This window comes from Rhinopithecus bieti, unplaced genomic scaffold (assembly GCF_001698545.2).
Source record: "Rhinopithecus bieti isolate Rb0 unplaced genomic scaffold, ASM169854v2 scaffold_7985, whole genome shotgun sequence".
NCBI classification, from domain to species: domain Eukaryota; kingdom Metazoa; phylum Chordata; class Mammalia; order Primates; family Cercopithecidae; genus Rhinopithecus; species Rhinopithecus bieti.
Window position 1 is genome coordinate 2,053,478 of NW_016805762.1, and position 21,188 is coordinate 2,074,665.

General features: G+C 41.7%; 1 protein-coding gene across 5 annotated transcripts in view; it reads left to right on the top strand.

Annotated features, from left to right (window-relative positions):
* Window positions 1–21,188, top strand: part of FBXO34 (F-box protein 34) — a 113,438-nt gene that overhangs the window by 21,766 nt on the left and 70,484 nt on the right. The window contains exon 1 of one of the 5 annotated variants that reach the window (XM_017873681.1): window positions 11,106–11,340. The exons of 1 other annotated variant lie outside the window; for it this stretch is intronic. Coding sequence is in view for 1 of the 4 variants with exons in the window: in XM_017873680.1 (XP_017729169.1) it covers window positions 12,083–12,084 (2 nt within the window). In the remaining 3 variants the exon portion in view is untranslated. Of the gene's footprint in view, window positions 1–11,105; window positions 11,341–11,482; window positions 11,764–11,937; window positions 12,085–21,188 lie in introns of those variants that run through there. 3 more of the 5 variants (XM_017873683.1, XM_017873684.1, XM_017873680.1) reach the window with 3 other exon arrangements.

Sequence of the window (21,188 nt, forward strand, 5' to 3'; positions counted from 1 at the left end):
AGGAAATGTTGATATCCAAGCCCTGTGCTTTTTGAAAAGTTGTCTTTGGTATTTCAAAGTAAGACTTGGCAATAAAAGCATAGTTATGCCTGGTAAGAAAATGTCAGCAAACCCTAAAACTGCAGAATAAGTTGCTGGGTTTTTTTTGTTGTTGTTCAAAGAACTCAATGCTGAGCAAAATCTATCCCCAGGACCATTTTTAGCAGGCTGATGTAACTAGGTTATTTTAACCAGGCAGCTCCTCCTTTGCTGTAGCAGGTGCCTGTGAATTAGGTGTGCTAGAAGAATAAGGACAGGCTGGCTGGTCTCATGCTAATGCTGCAGGCTCCCCCAAATTAAATTTCAATGACTGGAAAATGTCATTTTCTTGAAGATTTCAAAATGTCACGAGTGCCTACTCATTTACTTAAATAACACAGTCTTATGCATTAATAGATAGACTGTTTCCCCCACTGATTTTATCAACTTCTGGTATCATTAGTTTAGGATCATTCTGGAAGCACAGCAAAGCAAAATTATTTTATCGCTGGACAACTATAGAGCTTGCCCCCAAAGGAGGTTAGTGTCTTTCCTCCCATATTTTATTTTCTCTTCCACATATCAAATAAAAATATAAAATGTATATCAGGATGTTTTCAGCTATAATATTTTTTAAAGCCCTATACATGACTTAAATAGCAATGAAATTTATTATATAACAAGAAGTCTCAAGGATTGGTTAAATCAGAGGTGCACTGCTGTCCTCAGCCTCAGGTAACTTCCATCCTTCCTCTTTGCCATCGTCCTGTTTCTTCAGCTAACTCCTCTCATGGTTCCAGGATGACAGCCATAGTTCTAGATACCACATTGCAGACACAATGGCATCTAGCAGCAGATAAGAGACGGTTTATTGCATGTTTCTCTTTTTCTCATTGTGGGTACATATGATTTTATTTAGGAAAGTAATGCATTTCAACAGAAAATGAATGTCTCTTTTTAGGAATAAGAGAGGATTTTTTTCAGAAGTATCTCAGCCAACTTTCCATCGCATTTTATTGGCTAGAATTACCTCACACTCCCATAAGACTATTATGTGAGTTGAATCAGTCACTGACAGGGAGATTAGGATGACACTGATTACCCTAGAGCAGGTTCTCTCCACCTTGGCACTGCTGACATTTTTGGTGGGATAACTCTTTGTCGTAGAAGCTGTTCTGTGCATTATAGGATATTGAGCAGTAGCAGCCCTGGTCTCTCCCTTCTAGATGCAGATCGTGCTTCCTCTCAAGTACTGACAACTGGAAATGTCTCCAGACATTGCTGATGTCCTCTGGGAGGCAAAATCTATCACTCCGTGAGAACCATTAGCTGAGGTCCATCATTATTCACACAATGGTTCTGGGCCCACCTCCCCAGAAGCACAGATAGGGTAGCAGATCAGGATTCTATTAACAAGCAAGAAAAGGGGAAATTGCTGTTCAGTAGGCAGCCAGAGGGCAGTGAGTCCCACACCCACACCATTTTCTTTCTTGCTATTTTCAACGAACAGACCAGGGGCTTATTAAAAATATAAAATATTTTAACATTATTTGACATTACCTAATGAATACTAGTCGTTATCTAAATGCCAACTGGCTAGTGCAAATATCCTATAATCAATGGGTGATCTTGGTAATTAAATCACAGGTAATTTGTGTTGAAGCATCAAAATCATGACTGGCTGGTTGGCTAGGTTTTGTAGGGTTCAGAGGTTTCTACTTTTGGTCGCATATTTGCAGCAATGACTTAGATTTTGTCTTTATTCAGGTCCTATTTTTAATATACAAGTCTCTCTACTCATGTTACTTTTTTTTTTTTTTTTTTTTGAGACGGAGTCTCGCTCTGTTGCCCAGGCTGGAGTGCAGTGGCCGGCTCTCAGCTCACTGCAAGCTCCGCCTCCCAGGTTCACGCCATTCTCCTGTCTCAGCCTCCCGAGTAGCTGGGACTACAGGCGCCCGCCTCGTCGCCCGGCTAGTTTTTTGTATTTTTTAGTAGAGACGGGGTTTCACCGTATTAGCCAGGATGGTCTCGATCTCCTGACCTCGTGATCCGCCCGTCTCGGCCTCCCAAAGTGCTGGGATTACAGGCTTGAGCCACCGCGCCCGGCCTCATGTTACTTTTATTAGTCATCCATTGTAACATTTGTGGCCTGGATTAAATATTTTAGTAAAAGAAAGTATAAATATTTTTATTAATTCAACAGATACTCATTGGGTGCCTATTATGTGCCAGGTAGGAGGCACTGTAAAGGAAAACAAGGCTGAAATACTACACTGGATGGTCAGGGAAGGCTCTCCGAGGGGATGACATTTTAGCTGAGACAAGTTGGGAGAATAAAGAGAGTTGATAAAAGGAACATGTCTGATTATGCTGGGCCACAGTAAAGGGTTCTGATTTTATTCTAAGAGCGGGGAGAAGAATCAAAGGGCTTGAAGATTGTGTGTGTGTGTGTGTGTGTGTGTGTGTGTGTGTGTGTGTGTGTGTATGATGAGCTACTTCCCTTTGCCTGCTATATTTTTGTAGTTGGAATGCAGCTGGGTTTAATTCCTTCTGTGCTATAATAATTAGTGGGATATGCAAACCTGCGTTCTCCTTTTGTGTTTTTTTTTTTTTGCATTCTATTTCTTAAGGCAATGTTACTCTTTTGGCTTCTAGTCTCCTATGCACAGCTCTTCCATCTCCTGATTCTTTAAAAGAAACCTCCAGGTTCAAGCTCCAGGGTCTATGGCCTTATCTGGATCATGTCTTTTTTTAAAATTTTATTTATTTATTTATTTTTTTGAGACAGGGTCTTGCTCTGTCACCCAGGCTGGAGTGCAATGGCGTGATCTTGGCTCACTGCAAACTCCGCCTCCCGGGTTCAAGTGATTCTCCTGCCTCAGCCTCCCTAGTAGCTGGGATTACAGGCACCCACCACCACGCCCAGCTAATTTTTGTATTTTTAGTAGAGATGCGGGGGTTTTCACCATGTTGGCCAGGCTGGTCTGGAACTACTGACCTCAAGTGATCCACCCGCCTTGACCTCCCAGAGTGCTGGGATTACAAGGGTGAGCCACCGTGCCTGGCCTGGATCATGTCTTTTAATCTTACACCATTGGCTGTGGAGAGAACACTGCCTGGGGAACATCCCACTTTCCTAAGGAGCAAGGTTCCCTCATTTTCTTCCATCTCCCTTTCAAAAACTTCTTCCATCTTTCATAACTGCAAGGGTTAAATGATTCTAAATATAGATCACTGTTGTCCTTGCAGAAAATCATTCTAGCATTTAAACATAAATTATTCTACCGTTGTAGAATCCCAAAAGCCAGATTCAAGTACCTGGTGTGCAGTCAGCCGAACACAGATACGTCAGCCTTAGGAGCAGAGAAGGCCTATTCAATTTGGCCAAAGTGTGAGGGTAGGAGAGTCAAACTCTCAAATCCAGCCTGCCTTTGAACATAACTGAGTGTTTTTATGAGAAAGGTAGCTATGTGGAAGGTGAGATCCTTAGGCCAATCAAACTTCTGAATGCCATCAAGGAGGTCTGAATGACCTGTGAATAATTTTTCTTTGAAAGAAAAACAAGTTCATTAATCTCGTGGGCAGCCCTGAGGGTTAGGATATGAAGTAAATCAATTATTAGTGACTACCCTCTACCGAAATGACTATGTGCGAACAATCACGCATGGGGGAAGAAAAGAACAAAGAAAAAAGGAAAACAAGTTTTAAATCAAGTTTAGTCTAAAGCTGCCTCCTTACATATTTTAAGTTCAGCCTAAAAATTTATCCATGAGTAGTAAACTGAAACCTAACTGAATGTGCAAACAGACTAACCTACCTCTTAGTACTAAACCCTTTGGCTGGTACCAGCCTCCGGGGTTTTGGCCAGTAGGTGGCCAAGTATTCAAACTGTGTTCAAATAAGGCAAATGCTGAGCTGTATCCAATCTGGCTGTTTCTGTACCTCACTTCCGTTTTCTGTATGTCACTTTCCATTTTCTGTCCATAAATCTTATTCCACCATGTGGCTGTGCTGGAGTCTCTCTGAGCCTACTCTGACTCAGGAGGCTCCTTGACTCGTGAATCTTTCTTTGGTCAGTTAAACTCTGTTAAATTTAACTTGTCTAAAGTTTTTCTTTTATGACAAGTAAGACAAATACCTTATGATGTGGTTGTTTTTTTAAAAAATAATATAGGCTTGGCCAGGCATGGTGGCTCACGCCTGTAATTCCAGAACTTTGGGAGGCCGAGGGGGTCGAATCAGCTGAGGTCAGGAGTTTGAGACCAGCCTGGTCAACATGGTGAAACACCATCTCTACTAAAAACACAAAAATTTGCTGAGTGTGCTGGTGTATCCTTATAATCCCAGCTACTCGGGAGGTTGAGGCACGAGAATCACTTGAACCTGGAAGGCAGAGGTTGCAGCGAGCTGAGATTGCGCCACTGTACTGGGTGACAAGAGCGAGACTCCATCTAAAATATATATATATATTTTAAATGTAGGGACATCAGGAATGCAGATTGTTTCTTGTGCCTAGAATTCTAGTAAAAATTCAAACATTAAGGTGGGACTTGGAGACCATTGTGGCATGTTATCTAATCTGCCCAAGTGTTAATTTTGATGAAAATAATGTGAAGATTTCAGTCTAAGCCTTGCTTATAACTTTAGCGAGAAGGACTTTCTCCTTTTTTTTTTTCTTTTTTTTTTTTTTGAGGCGGAGTCTCGCTCTGTCGCCCGGGCTGGAGTGCAGTGGCCGGATCTCAGCTCACTGCAAGCTCCGCCTCCCGGGTTTACGCCATTCTCCTGCCTCAGCCTCCCGAGTAGCTGGGACTACAGGCGCCCGCCACCTCGCCCGGCTAGTTTTGTATTTTAGTAGAGACGGGGTTTCACCGTGTTAGCCAGGATGGTCTTGATCTCCTGACCTCGTGATCCGCCCGTCTCGGCCTCCCAAAGTGCTGGGATTACAGGCTTGAGCCACCGCGCCCGGCCTCTCCTTTTTTTTTTCTTTTGAGACAGACTCTCACTCTGTTGCCAGGCTGGTATGTAGTGGCGTGATCTTGGCTCACTGCAACCTCCGACTCCCGGGTTCAAGCTATTCTCCTGCCTCAGCCTCCCGAGCAGCTGGGACTACAGGTGTGTGCCATCACATCCAGCTAATTTTTTGTGTGTGTGTGTGTTTTTAGTAGAGGTGGTGGTCTCACCATTTTGGCCAGGATGGTCTTGATCTCTTGACCTTGTGATTCGCCCACCTCAGCCTCCCAATTTGCTGGGATTACAGGTGTGAGCCGCAGAGCCTGGCTGGAATTTGTCCTTTTTTTTTTTTTTTCTTTGAGATGGAGTCTCACTCTGTTGCCCAGGCTAGAATGCACTGGTGCAATCTCGGCTCACTGCAAGCTCCACTTCCCGGGTTCACACCATTCTCCTGCCTCAGCCTCCGAGTAGCTGGGACTACAGGCACCCACAACCACCCACGGCTCATTTTTTGTATTTTTAGCAGAGACAGGTTACCATGTTAGCCAGGATGGTCTTGATTTCCTGACTTCGTGCTCTGCCTGCCTCGGCCTCCCAAAGTGCTGTGATTACAGGCGTGAGCCACCGTGTCCGGCCGGAATTTCTCATTTTATATGCTATCAGAAGTGAGATGTGGGCACAGTGACTCACACCTGTAATCCTGGCATGTTGGGAGACTGAGTTGGGAGGGTCATGTAAGCCTGGGAGTTTGAGACCAGCCTGGGCAACACAGGGAGACCCCATCTCAACAATAACAAAAAATTAGCCAGGCACAGTGATGGGCATCTGTGGTCCAAGCTACTTGTAAGGATGAGGTGGGAGGATCACTTGAACCTGGGAGGTCAAGGCTATAGTGAGCCAAGTTGGTGCCACTGCTAGCCTTAGCGACAGAGCAAAACCCTGTCTCAAAAAAAAAAAAAAAAAAAAAAAAAAAAAAAAGGCCGGGCCCGCGGTGGCTCAAGCCTGTAATCCCAGCACTTTTGGGAGGTTCGAGACGGGGGATTCACGAGGTCAGGAGATCAAGACATCCTGGCTAACACGGTGGAAACCCCGCTCTACTAAAAAAATACAAAAAACTAGCCGGCGAGGTGGCGGCGCTGTAGTCGCCAGCTACTTGGGAGGCTGAGCAGGAGAATGGTGTAAACCTGGAGGCGGAGCTTGCAGTGGAGTGAGATCCGGCCACTTGCACTCCAGCTGGGCGACAGAGCGAGCTCCGTCTCAAAAAAAAAAAAAAAAAAAAGATACCTATGGAAATTGTGTGGCTCACTGTATTGACGGTGTAGAAACCATCTTCTGAATGTTCTCAGGGCAATACCGTGGGGATAGGGGCATCTGGGACCTTGATTTGTTTCCCATCCATTTTACTAGAAGGGCTGTCCTTGCTCTACATGTCTCTTGCACTCCCCATGGGAGTGCGGATCACTATAAGGCAAGTTGATCTAAAGGACTTTTTAAGACAATTAAAATTATCTTCGAAACTGTGTGTGTATATCAGGGTGTGCTTTTTTACTTCTGCCAAAAGTCTCCCAAGAGACTCTTGGTTTTTAGCTCTTATCAGTTTTTCATAGGGGCACAAGACCCAAAAAGAAGGATTATAACTATGATTTCCTAGTTTCAATACTTATTAAACTTTATGTCACCATCCACATCTTAATTATAAGATATACCCATATCTGTTAGACAGTCTGCTGCCTTGGTCTTCTAATTTTTCCTGAGTTGTTCTATTTATTGTGGATAATATTTATATTCTCATGGCTGAGTAGCTCCTGCTCATCCCCCCATCATCACCAATGAGCTTCACACCTGCATAAACCTGGGCATAAGCTCAGGGCTTGAAGCATGCTCCAACAGCCACATTCCAGGCATATTTTTAAGTGCACGCTTTACCTTTGCAAAGTTGAAACTTTTAAAAGCACTTTTGCTTCTCTTTTCTTATTAGGTCTTTATAATAACACCGTCAAGTACGTAGGGAAAGGCATTATTACGCCCAGTGGCCTAGGTTCTGCAGCCAAGATAGGTCTAGATGCAAAGTCTAAAGGAGCCTGCCTCTTGGTTTCCTTTCTCCAGCAGTGGGGGAAGTAAGTTTGATAAGGAGGGGCTGGGGGTGAGAGGGAGAAGATGAAATGGTGGGTGTCCTAGTCGGTTTTGTGCTTCTATAACAAAACACTTGAGACTGGGTCATGCATAAAGAACAGAGATCTATTTCTTACAGTTCTGGAGGCTGGGAAGTCCAACGTCAAGGGGTTCATATCTCCTGAGGGGCTTCTTGCTACATCATCCCATGGCATAAGGTGGAAGAGCAAGAGAACACTTGACAGAGCAAGAGATAGAGACCACCAAGCTTGCTTTTATAGTAACTCACTCTCTTGATAAGTAATCCACTCCCTTGATAATAGCATTAATCCATTCATGAGGCCGGAGCCCTCATGACCTAATTGCTTCTTAAAGGCCCCACCTCTTAACACTGTTGCATTGAGGGTTAAGTTTCTAACGCATAAACTTTGGGGGACACGTTCAAACCATAGCAGTGGGTGCTTTTCTTTGGAGGTTGGAGTAAGCTCATTGAGGAATAAACAGTAAGTTCTTAGTTTTTGTTTTTTGTTTTTTTCTGAGCAGAGAACAGAAATGAAACCAAGTCTATACAAGACAAGCCCCTTGCACTGAGTTTTAATTTAATATGATGTTTGCTGGCTTGAGACAACTAAGTTTTAATTACTAATGGAATAACCTAATTTATATACTATATACATTTAGAACCTTTCTGCTGCTGTGCCACCTCAGTCTTGTTCTTCTTTCAGCTCTTACCAGTCCGATGGCCTCAGTGTGTCACCCCATGCCCACCTGGGGAGCACCTTCCTGAGGACCTACCACAGGGCCTGTGGGTTGATAAACTATACTGGCTCTTCTGACTGCTTCTAGGGGATCACTGCTATTATACAAATGGAGAAACAGAATCAAGGGAAGGTCTTGCCTAACATGGGTACACTCTCTCCTAGTTCTTTCTCCTAGACTGGAGCTATTCAAAGTGTGGTCCACTGGCCAATCTGAGACAAGAACCGAAATTGAGAATAAGATTTTAGAAACTTTACTAGCAACTTGACGGAATAATTTTATGTCTGTGGACTTTAGTAATCAATAATTAATAGGCTAGGCATGGTGGCTCACTCTTGTAATCCTAGCTACTTGGGAGGTTGAGAAAGGAGGATTGCTTGAGGTTGTGAGTTTGAGACCACCCTGGGCAACACAGTGAGATCCCATCTCAAGAAAAAGATGAAAAAATATAATAATTAATAGTTTGGGCTTTCATTATGTTTTTTAAAATTAATTTCATTTTTATAGTGGTTTATTCAGTTTTATGACATTTTACAAAACAATCAGTTCACAGTGTACTAAATATTTAGAAACAAAGCAAAATGACAACAAAACTAATCTAACTACAAATTGTTTGAGAATCACTGCTCTAGAACACATGAACTCTGATGGAACTTTTGCCAATGATGTGCTATTCATATGGAAACCACTGTCATTTCAGTTCAATGATATTTGCATTGTGCTTTGTAGTTTCAATGTCTTTGACCCATCTGAAACTCCCAATAACAATATAGTGACATGGTCAGGGCTCTGGAATCTTTGCTAAGTTTGGCTCTATACCCTGGTCCAAACAGCTTAATGCTTTAAGCCCCACTCTCCTCTTTTGAAATAACAATAGTCCTTACCTCACAGAGCTGTTTTTCTGATTAAATGAAACAAAGTATGCAAAGTACTTAGAACAATGTCTGGATAATACATCATAAATGTAATAACATCATAAATGTAATGTTGGATACTAACACACTGCAGTAAAGACATATATATATGCATATATATATGTGCATTATATATATATTTTGAGACAGGGTCTCTTTCTGTTGCCCAGGCTGGAGTGTAGTGGTGTGATCTCCGCTAACTGTAGCCTCAAGCCCCTGGGCCTGGCCAATACCATTACAAAACAGACATCATACTCATCTACCATCATGAGAAAAGTGTACATCACTAATATGGTTGTAATTATTCATTAAACATTTAAGCAATGTTAAGTGCAATACTCTTTAGTGAATACTAGGATATAATCTTTCCCCTAGCAATTTAGAATCCAGCAGGGGCTATTAAATACACATATGGAAGATGTGTGTGGAGTAATATAAGGGCCATAAAGGAAGAGAAAAAATTAGAGGAATCAACTTTTTGATTCCTCTAATCAACAGGAATCAAGTTTGTTTGTTTGTTTTTTAGATGGAGTTTCACCCTTGTCGCCCAGGTGGGAGTGCAGTGGTGTGGTCTTAGCTCACTGCAACCTCCACCTCCCAGGTTCAAGCAATTCTGCCTCAGCCTCCCAAGTAGCTGGGACTACAGGTGTGCACTACGACACTGGGCTAATTTTTGTATTTTTAGTAGAGATAGGGTTTCACCATGTTGGCAAGGCTGGTCTTGATCTTCTGATCTCAAGTGTCTCAGCCTCCCAAGTAGCTGGGACTACAGGCGTGCACTACCACACTGGGCTAACTTTTGTATTTTTAGTAGAGATAGGGTTTCACCATGTTGGCAAGGCTGGTCTTGATCTCCTCACCTCAAGTGATCTGCCTGCCTTGGCCTCCCAAAGTGCTGGGATTACAGGCGTGAGCCACCACGCCCAGACGGAATCAAGAGGTTTTAAGAAGGACAATGTTTAAGATGAATCTGAAAGGATAGATTGAAGTTTTACAATTTTGAGCTAACTATGACATAAAGAAGCTTCAAATGATCATGATATATTGAGCTAATATTGATCATATATTAAATTAGACATACAGTTTGATGCCAAGGTATACCATATAACACCCCTCTTTAATTTTTTTTTTTTCTTTTTGAGATGTGAGCCACCGCGCCTGGCCTTCCCTTCTCCAATTTTTATTAAAAATATGTGTATAGATAAAGGTCTAGATGGAGATATTAAGTGGTTATTTCTTGGTGATGAGATTATAGGAAATATTTATATTTATTTTGTTTTTATATTTTAATATTTAAGATTTTACACATATATTTTACGAGAGTAGTTTTATAATTGGACAAAAGCACTTTTGTTAAGGACTGGCTAAAATCAAAGTTGCTGGTTTAAGTGTAACTTGGTACAACTTTTAAAAAATAATTTGGCAGTTTGTATTAGTAACTGTGAAAGTGTTGATAGTCTTTTTCACCTAGTAATTTCACTTTTGGGTGTCTTTAAAAATCTACATTCACGAAGATGTTCTATGATTTCTTTATAATGGCAAAAAGTGAAGGAAACAATTTATGTCCAAAACTAGAGAATTAATGCAGTAAATTTTATGTCCACTTAATGTATTTTTATGCAGCTGTTAAACTGGTTATGAAGCTTATGTAGAAATATGAGAAATGCTTATAAAAGTGAAAAGAGGATGCAACATCGCATACAACTACTATTACACAGTGTAGTAAAATATATGTGATGGGGCAAAAGGTCTAAAAGAAAATACATTGTCCTCATGTTTTTCAATGTGGTTAATATTACTTTCACAATGAAAACAATAATAAGTTTAAAGGTTGGGGATCAAAAGTTCCTCACTGGCCCTCTGATTTGAATGTAAAGTATTAAAAATTTATGTCCATCATTAACCAGTCCTTAAGCTTCTACAGACTTTAACAGTTTGGTGTCAACCTCAACGTTTATCTACTTTCTGACAGGTAACCCTGCCATGATTTGCCTGGGAAAGAGAGTCAGAAGGCACCCTTCCAATTTCGTCGTTTCACAAATTGAAACTTGAACCCCAGCCTTCCAAGCTAGCAGCAGAACCAAGATGGGGATCCAGGTCTACTAGGTTATCTAATAGTATCTGAGACCATTTATAGCTTCAAGTCTACCCATGAATATTCATAAACTTGACATGTCTGCTGACTGAACCCTGGCATCACTACCTTTCTGGCTGGCCTGGGGGGTTTGATTCCCCACAGTAGTGCTCAAACTTCTATTTTCTACCACTTGGGGGCCGCAGACGCGTCATCCATGTCTCCCTTTTCACTTCCCCTTCCCGCCCCAGTGTCCGGCAGGGGCGCCGTGACACCCTGGTTCCGTGGCCCCTCCCCCGGCCAACCGTCGATTGGGCCGGCGCGTGACGTCACTCCGTTTTAGCCAAACAAATGGGTTTCGGGGCGAGCGTTGGGCGCCGCCGCGCCGTGCTGGGTGCTCGGTCCGCCTCAGCGGTGGGGAGCGAGCCAGGCCTCCCGCCGCCGCTGCCGCCGCGACCACTGCATCAGGCTGGTGCAGCCCCGGTCCAGGCCGTGGCCGGGGCAGGAGCGCAGGTGGGTCCGGGCCGCGGTGGGGCGTGGCGCAAAGGCCGCGCGGCTGGGGTCCGGCGGCGGCCACCGTGGCCGCTCCCCCCTCCCGCCGCCTGCCTGCGCTCCCGGGGCGCCGGTGCGGGCGGGGCGGGGACCCACGCCGCGGGTCCGGGGACAGGGACCCAGCTGCCTGCGCCTCCTCCGGGGCGGCCCTCCCCGCGCGCACGGCCCGGGCGCTGAGCGTCCCTGCGGGCCACGGAGGGTCGGGCGGGTAGGGAGCGGGGTCCCGGGTCCCGGCTGAAGCCGAGGAGATCACAGGCCGTGAGCGGGCACCGGACCTGCGCTCCCACCTACGGGACCCCAGGCGGTGAGGAAGTCAGCCTTTGGACTTGGGTCGCCTCGCCCCTGTCGCGCTCGGCCACTCTGTCCTTCCCTGCCCCAGCGCAGGTGAGCTGGCGCTTGTCCTTAACCTTCCTCGGCGACGAGGCGGGACGGAGGCTCGGTCGCCTCCCCAGCCTCTGGGCTGGCGCAAGCCGACTGCGGTTCGTCCCCAGTCCGCGATGAAGTCATAGAGCTGTGGGTCCGCGTGTCTGTGACGTCAGTAGATGGGTCCTGGGATGTCACCGCAGGCCCGGGCGGGGACCTGGGCTGGCGGAAGGGCCGGGGGGACCCGCAGGGGAGAAAAAGGAAGTTGTCTTCCAAGAACGCCTGGAATCGCAGTGAATTTGAATCGAAAGTTGTTCAATATCAGCATTTTGCAATTTTAATGTAATAGTTGTCAATTTCTTTAACTTCCTGTCCAGCAAGCGTTGCGAGTACAGCTCAGTATAAGACATTTGATTTAGAAAAATTTAAGTAAAGGTAGCAGGTTTTTTGGAGGATGTAATGTAAAAAGCCTTTTAGGAAGCTAAATTCATAGTTTGATGGTTTGCGATCAGAATTACTGAAAGAAAGAGAACCACTTCTAGTGTTGATAAATCAGTTTGCTTTACTTTTTTTTTTTTTTTTTTTAATTGGACATCTATCTGCTTGTTAGCATTTTTTGTTAGAAAATGGCTAGGAAGAGGGAGAGTGGATCTTACATGAATTTTTTTTTCTGTTGTGAAGGGAGGGAGGAGTTTGAATTAATCCAACATTTGTCTTAAATAATAATTACCTGAGGAATTAATTTATCCAGGTTGTCCCTATCCCACCCTGTGCTACCATGGTTTAGAAGTCAGCAACAAACCTTTTTCTTGCTTTCTTACTAAGACCCGGCTATAACTTAATATAATAACATATTCCAGGACCGCTTGTCTGGATAGGTAACTAAAATGTTGTCTGTAGTGCTTTTAAATATGAAATTACAGAATTAAAAAAAAATGATTTGTCAGTGAATACTGTTTTTCTTCCAAAGCTTTCAAAAGAGATCTAAACTGGAAGAGAAGCTAGTCACTTGTCATAGTGACCCTCTTCAGGTATTCCAGCATATCAGTACTTTTCATTTCCTCCTCTTTGTAGAATAATGTAAATGGAATCTAGTTCAAAAGGTAGATGGCTTAAAATTGAAGCATAGTTACAATTGGTGTCTTTAGCAGGAAGCTTGAGTAGAAGTCCTTAATCCTTCCTCACTGACCTTGACTTGTAATGGTAGGGTTTTTTTTTTTTTCTCTCTCTCTCTCTCAATACTTCCTGCTCCCCATTTGTCTTTTAAAGGTGATTGATAAGATATTGTCTCTCTGGGTTTTACATCAACATGCAGATGGAAGTTATGCCCATTTTCAGGCAGGAAATAAAAGCAAAAATTTACCCCTGTTAGGTACTATTGGATTTGACTGGAAGTTCACAAAACAAGGCTTTTCTGTACATCTTATTTTGATCCTCACCACAACCTTGGGAATTTGACAGCATTGTGTGCACTACTGAAAGTTGTTCTGTTTTTTTCTTCCTTCTTTTAAGAAATTAGGAATTTTATACTGACAGTGTTGAGTGAAGTCTCTAAAGATACAATTCTGTATACAAATTATTTTTTGTATGTACAAATTTTGTATACAAAATTTTGTATAAAAGATACAAATTTGAGCCTTTGGATCACCAGAGACTTGAGAGGCACCTGAATTAATATGAAACTGCTGATATTGAGAGTGTTAGTCAACCTTCTCTTTAAGATGAGAGAATCTTGGTAAGATACTATGTAATGCAATTGAAGGGAGTCCAGAATGGACACTTGTATGTGTCTTTCCCAAGTGGTAGCCATTCTGGGGCCGGCTACATGGCTCTGTGTAAGTTAGGTGTACTCGTTTTTTTGTTTGTTTTTTTTGAAACGGAGTCTCGCTCTGTCGCCCAGGCTGGAGTGCAGTGGCGCTATCTCGGCTCACTGCAACCTCTGCCTCCTGGGTTCAGGCAATTCTCCTGGCTCAGCCTCCCGAGTAGCTGGGACTACAGGCGCGTGCCACCATTTCCAGCTAATTTTTGTATTTAGTTTTACTGTGTTGGCCAGACTGGTTGTGAACTCCTGACCTCGTGATCCGCCCACCTCAGCCCCCCAAAGTGCTGGGATTACAGGTGTGAGCCACTGTTCCTGGCCAGGTATACTAGTATTAATGGGAAAGGATGAAAGTCAAACTAAATCAGAGTTGAAAGATCTACAGCTGATAAGGAGACACCTGCTCTTTGGCAGTGCTTTTTTCCCCTCTATTTTGCTTAGCAATTGTGAAGTTTTTCTTTTTCCTCATGGAAAATGAGTTAATAGGTGAAGAATACATGTCATAGGGCATACTGATGTGACTGAGGAACCATGACAGATATTTAAAAAGTCAGCTTGTGAGTGTTGTTGTGCAGTTATCTAACAAGCCATAACTCGTGTGAAACATTTTACAGTCTGTTTCTATTTTGGCAGGATATTTTCACCCATGCTTTCCAGTTTTGGGTCTGGGAAGCAGCTTTTACTTCATATAAATGGTTTTATGGAAATTAATTTTGAGATTGGTTTATTATTTTAAGTCATTCACTTATGTAATTTGAAGGCACTAAATTAAACAGTCATTTGTTACGTGGCATCTTTCTGATGGATAAAAGCAAATGTTAAGAATGAGAATACTGTATTATAGAAATTCCTCAGGATATGTTTATTGGATCAATTATTAACATTTAGGATTTAAAGTTTTATAAAAGTTTTACTTTATTTTTTTAAACTTAATTTATGTTCAGCTAGCTTAATTTGACAGTTTTTATATTCTAGTAAATTTTAATCTTGTTTTAATATTTGTTTGGGAGAGAACATACTTATCTTTAGAGACATCATTTAGTGTTATCTTCCAAAATTTGCAGCTGTTCAGAACCAGATACTTGAGGGAAGCTACTATGGTATGATGAATGCCTTCCTTGTTAGGTCATGTGTGACAAAGGCAAAATTCAGCAAGTGCATAATCTGCAGTCCTTTGGAAGCAACAAAAACAAAAAAGAGCAGATTAACTTGAAATGCATTTAGGTCATCTGGAAATTGAATTCCTGTCAGTTCTTATCTTTGCATAATTTATCTTCTCCCCTTTAGTTAATGCTTATGGTATTTTGAAGCTGATGACATACTGTATTTTCCAGGAGAGCATTAATACAGTGTAGTTGTTTCTTAGTGTTTGTTAAAAGAACTTATCAACCTTTCATTCCAACCTCCATCTTCTAGTTAATGCTCCACAGAAGAGGCTCTTATTAGTCCCTTTAAAAATATTCAGTTTCAGAAACCTAACATGTACATTTCCTACCCTCCGTATAGTATAGTTGTAAATATGAAACTAAGTGCTATGTAAGTGTGGTTATTGCATTTTTAGGTATGGATTTCATTCATCCAGCAAACATTTTTTTGAGGATTTCTGTGCCACATACTCAGGATCTGTGACACAGGGATGAAATGTCCTTCCTGCAAGGACCCTTAAAACAAATTAACATTGCCTTGCTTTGGTGGGTCTTGGGTGTGAGAGGCTAGAGTTGGGTCAAGAGGATAAACTATTGGCCGGGCGCGGTGGCTGATGCCTGTAATCCTAGCACTTTGGGAGGCTGAGGCGGGCGGATCACGAGGTCAGGAGATCGAGAGCATCCTGGCTAGCATGGTGAAACTCCATCTCTACTGAAAAAAAAAAAAATACAAAAAATTAGTCGGGTGCAGTGGCGGGTGCCTGTAGTCCTAGCTACTTGGGAGGCTGAGGCAGGAGAATGGTGTGAACCCGGGAGCTGGAGCTTGCAGTGAGCTGAGATCGCGCCACTGCATTCCAGCCTGGGTGACTGAGCAAGACTCTGTCTCAGGAAAAAAAAAAAAAAAAAAGAGGATAAACTATTTATGTTATGCTAGATTGGCCAGAGGTGTTAGTTAAAGGTCAATTTAAGGAGGTATTAGAAACTCAGTTAAAAAGAATAGGGAATAGCTTATTATAGCCCAAGACAAAGGGTCTAGATACCACAGATTGAGATTATGCTAGAATGAATGGAACTTACTGAGTTCGGGCTTCCTTAGAGGCAAGAACAAGTGCTCAAGGCCAGAACTAGTCTGTATAGGCAATCTAAAATTAGAAGCAGAGAAAAGAGGGACAACCCGAATACCTGTTCTCCTTTCGCATATACCTTCTTTTCTTTTGAAGTCAATCCTTTTCTTTAATTGATGAACTTGGGAAATACACAAGCCTCTCACAGCCTTCATTTCCAGTGTTTGTTTTCTTTCTGGAGGATTTTATAGTGAAACATTTCATTCATTACAGAAAAGTGGAAAGAACTGTTTGTACATTGCATACCTAAATACCCACCATCCCTATATCGTTAGTCATATTTTGCTATATTTGCTTTGTTGCCTATTTATCGGTCTATCCATTCATCAATCCTTTTGTTTTTGTTGTATTTCAAAGTATACTTTACACCTAGACATTTCCCGATGCCTATTATTAAATTTGTTTACTTGTTTTTAGACAAAACTTGTATATAGTGAAATGTACAAATCTTATGTATACCATTCTGTTAGTTTGAACAAGTTCATACATCTGTGTAACCCTTATATCCCTGTCAAAATATAGAACATTCCATCACCACAAAAAGTTCCTTCCTGCACCTTGTAGGTTAATTTCATTAGTTGTTTAATCTCCTGCAGTCTTATTTCTACTAGTTTCTTCTGAAACTGCTTGTTCAAATGATCTGCTTTGTTAGAAGTACATTAGGGTAGCATTGTGCTTGGTGTTCAGAGTATAAAGAAATGAAGAACATAGCTCTTGCTGTCTCTGTGATTCAATTTTTTGTTTTGTTTTTCTAAGACAGTCTCGCTTTGTTGCCCAGGCTGAAGTACAGTGGTGCAGTCGTAGCTCACTGTAACATTGAGCTCCTGAGCTCAAGCCATCCTCCTTCCTCAGCCTCTTGAGTAGTTGGGTCTACAGGTGTGTGCCACCAAGCCCGGCTGCTTTTTTTTTAAAAGAGATTAGATGTTGCCCAGTCTGGAGTGCAGTGGCTGTTCAGAGGCCTGATTATAGTGTACTGCAGCCTTGAACTTTTGGGCTCAAGCGATCCTCAGCCTTCTGAGTAACTGGCGTGTACCATGGGCTTAGTTTGGGTTTTAATTAGGTATCTGAAGAGAGGTAAGTAAATGTTACATGAATTCAGAGGAGGAAAGTTTCTTAGGAGTGGGTCTTGCTAAGGTCTGAGTGTTGGTGTCCCTCCAAAATTTAAATGTTGGAACTTAATCTCCAGTGTGATAGTGTTAAGAGCTGGGGCCTTTAGGAGGTGATTAAGTCATGAGTGGGATTAATACCCTTGTAAAAGAGGCTTGAGGAGCTCTTTGTCCCTTCCATCCTGTAAGGTGTCATCTCTGAGTAACAGGGCCTCACCAGACACTGAATCTGCCAGTGCACTCATCTTGGACTTCTCAGTCTCCAGAACTGTCAGCAATAAATTTCTGTTGCATAGAAGTTACACAACGTAAGGTATTTTATAGCAGCCTGACTGAACAAGGACAGGCCTTTATTTAAGGATCCAGAGAAGAATTTTTTATTTTTATTTTTTTAAAGACTGACTAGAAGCTTTTGTATAAAGGAACAGTAGCAGGCAAGGTGGTTGGGACCAGGCTTTGGAAGGAGTTTGAGTATTATTTTGTACCCAGTGATAGTTTTTGAGGAAGGAAGTAATGTTTTTCACAGACCTTTCTGTTAAATCTTTATCCTGTTTGTCATCTTTGGTACTTAGTTGTATAGAAGACTTCGTGTTTTGAGTTCTCTCTTCTCTTAGTTCTTTGCTTATCTCTAATTTCTCAGCTTTCCTGACAATTCTTTCTCTTCCAGATCCAGACTATCTAACGCTGTGTTCTTGAACCTTTATTCCTTCTTATAATCCAGCCCTTACCTTTTGGGTAATTATAACTTCTCAGTTATAATTCTATCCAAGTCATGCCTACATTTTTATTCATAAACTGTTAACTCTTGTTGGATTTCTGACTACTAAGAAGATGCTTCTTTTGTATATCCCTTTTTACTTTGACTTATTCAGGACCATGTAGCAAGAGCATTTGCTTTAAGTAGTTGTAGCAAACAGGATTTATTGAGAGAAAGAGATTGTAAACTTTGAGCGGGCTGAATGAACAGATTAGTCTGAACTTCTAGAAACAAACGCCTGAATGACACTGCAGAACTTGCCTGCCAAGGAGGCTACTGCCTCCACACCACCGAGAACCATGTTGTTGAATCAGAAAGCTGCCATCACAACTTTAACTTCCTTGGGTAGGACTGTACTTTCTGTTCTCTGTGTCTTATGCAGGTATGTCTGCTTGCCCATACTTAGGTCATATGTGAAACCTTAGCATTGCCTATATATAAAATAGGAAGTGCATGTGAGAGCTTGATTGGAGTATTGAGTCTGCAGTACATTCAGTTTGTGAGGAACTGAACTCATTTTCCCCAGATTCCCTCATTGTGACAAAGTTAAGCCTTTTCTAAGTTTTCTTTTTCAGTCCAAAGGCATGGGTATTGTTCTGGTTTTTGGAGGTAGAAACTATTGAAAACTGTATCATTTAGATTTTTTAATGCTGATATAACAGAAAACCAACTCAAATTCACTGGCTCACAATATTAAAAATTCCAAAGGTGAAGCTTGATTCGGTTATACTTATGTGATCAGACTTCATCTTTCTCTTCCTTTATTTAATGAGCTCAGCTTCCGTGGTTTTGGTCCCTTTGTGTTCACATGTTTGTTGCAGCTCAAGCGCTACATCCTCATGCTGTCAAGTCCAGAGGAAAATATATAGAACTACTGTACAAAGAAAACTAGTTACATTAAAATATAGTTATGAAAGTATTTTTAAAAATTGTTGGTAATATCTGTTTCTTTTTTTGAGACAGGTTCTTGATCTGTTGCCTAAGCTGGAGTACAGTGGTGCTAACACGGCTCACTGCAGCCTCAACCTTGTAGGCTCAAGTAATCTTCTCAGCCTTCTAAGTAGCTGGGACCACAGGTGGACACCACAACACCCAGCTAACTTTTAAGTTTTTTGTAGAGATGAGGTCTCACCATGTTGCCCAGGCTGGTCTCGAGTTCTTGGGCTCAAGCCATCCTCCTGCCTTGGCCTCCCAAAATGCCAGGATTATAGGCATGAGCCACCATGCTCACCCTGTTTCTTTATAAAAAGATTCAGTGAAGGCCAGGCATGGTGGCTCACGCCTGTAATCCCAGCACTTTAGGAGGCCGAGGCGGGTGGATCATGAGGTCAGGAGACCAGCATGGCCAAGGTGGTGAAACCTCGTCTACTAAAAATACAAAAATTAGCTGGGCATGGTGGTGGGCGCCTGTAATCCCAGCTACTTGGGAGGCTGAGGCAGAGAATTGCTTGAACCCGGGAGATGGAGGTTGCAGTGAGCCGAGGTCGTGCCACTGCACTCCAGCCTGGGTGACCGTCAAAAAATATATGTATGTGTGTGTGTATATGTTAAAAATATATGTATATTTATATATACATATATACATATATATAAAATATGTATATATTTAGTGGGGTCTAATAATTTCCAAGTGGTGATGAGTATTATCACTATTTGGAGGTATCTGCAACAAAAGATCATGTGATAGGAAAATAAATATCTGTGATTTCTACTGGTGACAAAATGAACAGATATTGCTAATATAATACTATTGTGTTGTGTTGGCTGAATTCACAGTAAAAGGAAATGCTAAATTTCAGTTGGAGGTTAAAGATGTAATTTGTTTTTCTCATCTGAGTTTAAAGACACCCTTAATTCTATATATAAACCCTTGGAGTGTCTGTGAGCCTCAGCTTAAGAACCACTGCTAGAAGAGAGTTTCTCTTTCTGGAAGCTCAAGAAATGTATTCTTGTGTCTCATTGACTTTGGGTTATGTTGTCATTTCTGAATCAATGATTAAAGCAAGAGAAATAGGATTTGCTAATTAGTTTAGCGAGCCTGGGCCTACCTCTGGAGCTGGGGGTCATTCTCTCCTAAGCAGCATCATGGGAGAGGAAGTGGATTTCCAAGGGAAAATCAAGAAGCAGTGGATGGCAGGATCTGGAATAATGCTAAGTGCCCCTCCCCTTCAAAAAAAAAAATAAAGAGCCAGTAGATACTGAGTAGCAAATAGCATTATGTCCATCCTCTCCCTTTATTTCCATGGTCAACCGGTCATTAAGTTTTAGTGAAACTTTCATTTGCATTTGCCTTTTTTTGTTTAGTCTCTTTGATAATATCTTAAACCTCCAGTGTGGTAGTGTGTGAATTAGTACATTGGATTGTGGAAAGAAAAATATTGAAACTTCTGTTTATTCTTCTCATCCTATGTGCATTTTATATGCATGTAAAATATATTAGTACATGATATATATACATGTACTACTGTATATATATCATATACAGTGGTACGTAGATATATACACACATGCACGGTGGTACATGTGTATATATCATGTGTATATATATCATGTACAGTGGTACATGTGTATATATCACATTTCATATTTGTGGGTACATGTTAAAAATGTTTTAAAAAATGGAGATGGGAGAATCAGAAAAGTTGAGATAACTATGTAGAGCAGTGCTGTTGAGTAGAAATAGCCCTCTGTGGGTTTAGCATCCATGTATCCAACCAACCTCAGATTGAAAATATTTGAGGAAAAGAAATTACATCTGTATTGAACATGTACAGATATTTTTTCTTGTCGTGGCAGTACAGCGTAATTCTTTACATAGCATTTGCATTGTATTAGGTATTTTAAGTAATCTAGAGTTTATTTAAAGTATGCGGTAGAATGTGCATAGGTTATATGCAAATACTACACTATTTTATATCAGGAACTTGAGCATCCACGGAGTTTGGTGTCCATGGGAGGTCCTGGAACCAATCCCCCTGGATACTGAGGGTTGACTATAATATGAACCTTGTATGTATGTAATTTAACATTTTCTAGTTAGCCACATTAAAAAAGAAACAGTTGAAAAATATTTTAAAAATATGTTAACACAATATATCCAAAACATGATTTCACATTGTAATCAATATAAAAATTACTGAAATAATTTAGTCTTTTTTTTCATATAACATCTTTGAAATCTGGTGTGCATTTTACACTGAAAGCATATCCCTCTGGGCATGATAGCCCATGCCTGTAGTCCTAGCTGCTTGGGAGGCTGAGGCAGGAGAATCTCTTGAACACAGGAGTTTGAGGTTATGGTGAGCAATGATCGTGCCACTGAACTGCAGCCTGGATGACAGAGCGAGACCCATCTCCTTAAAAAAAAAAAAAAAAAAAAAAAACACATCTCAGTTCAGACTACTAATATTTCAGGTGCCAAAGGCAACATGTGGTTAGTGGCTGCTGTATTGGATAACACAGGTCTAGACCAATGATCATTGTGAATTTAGATTT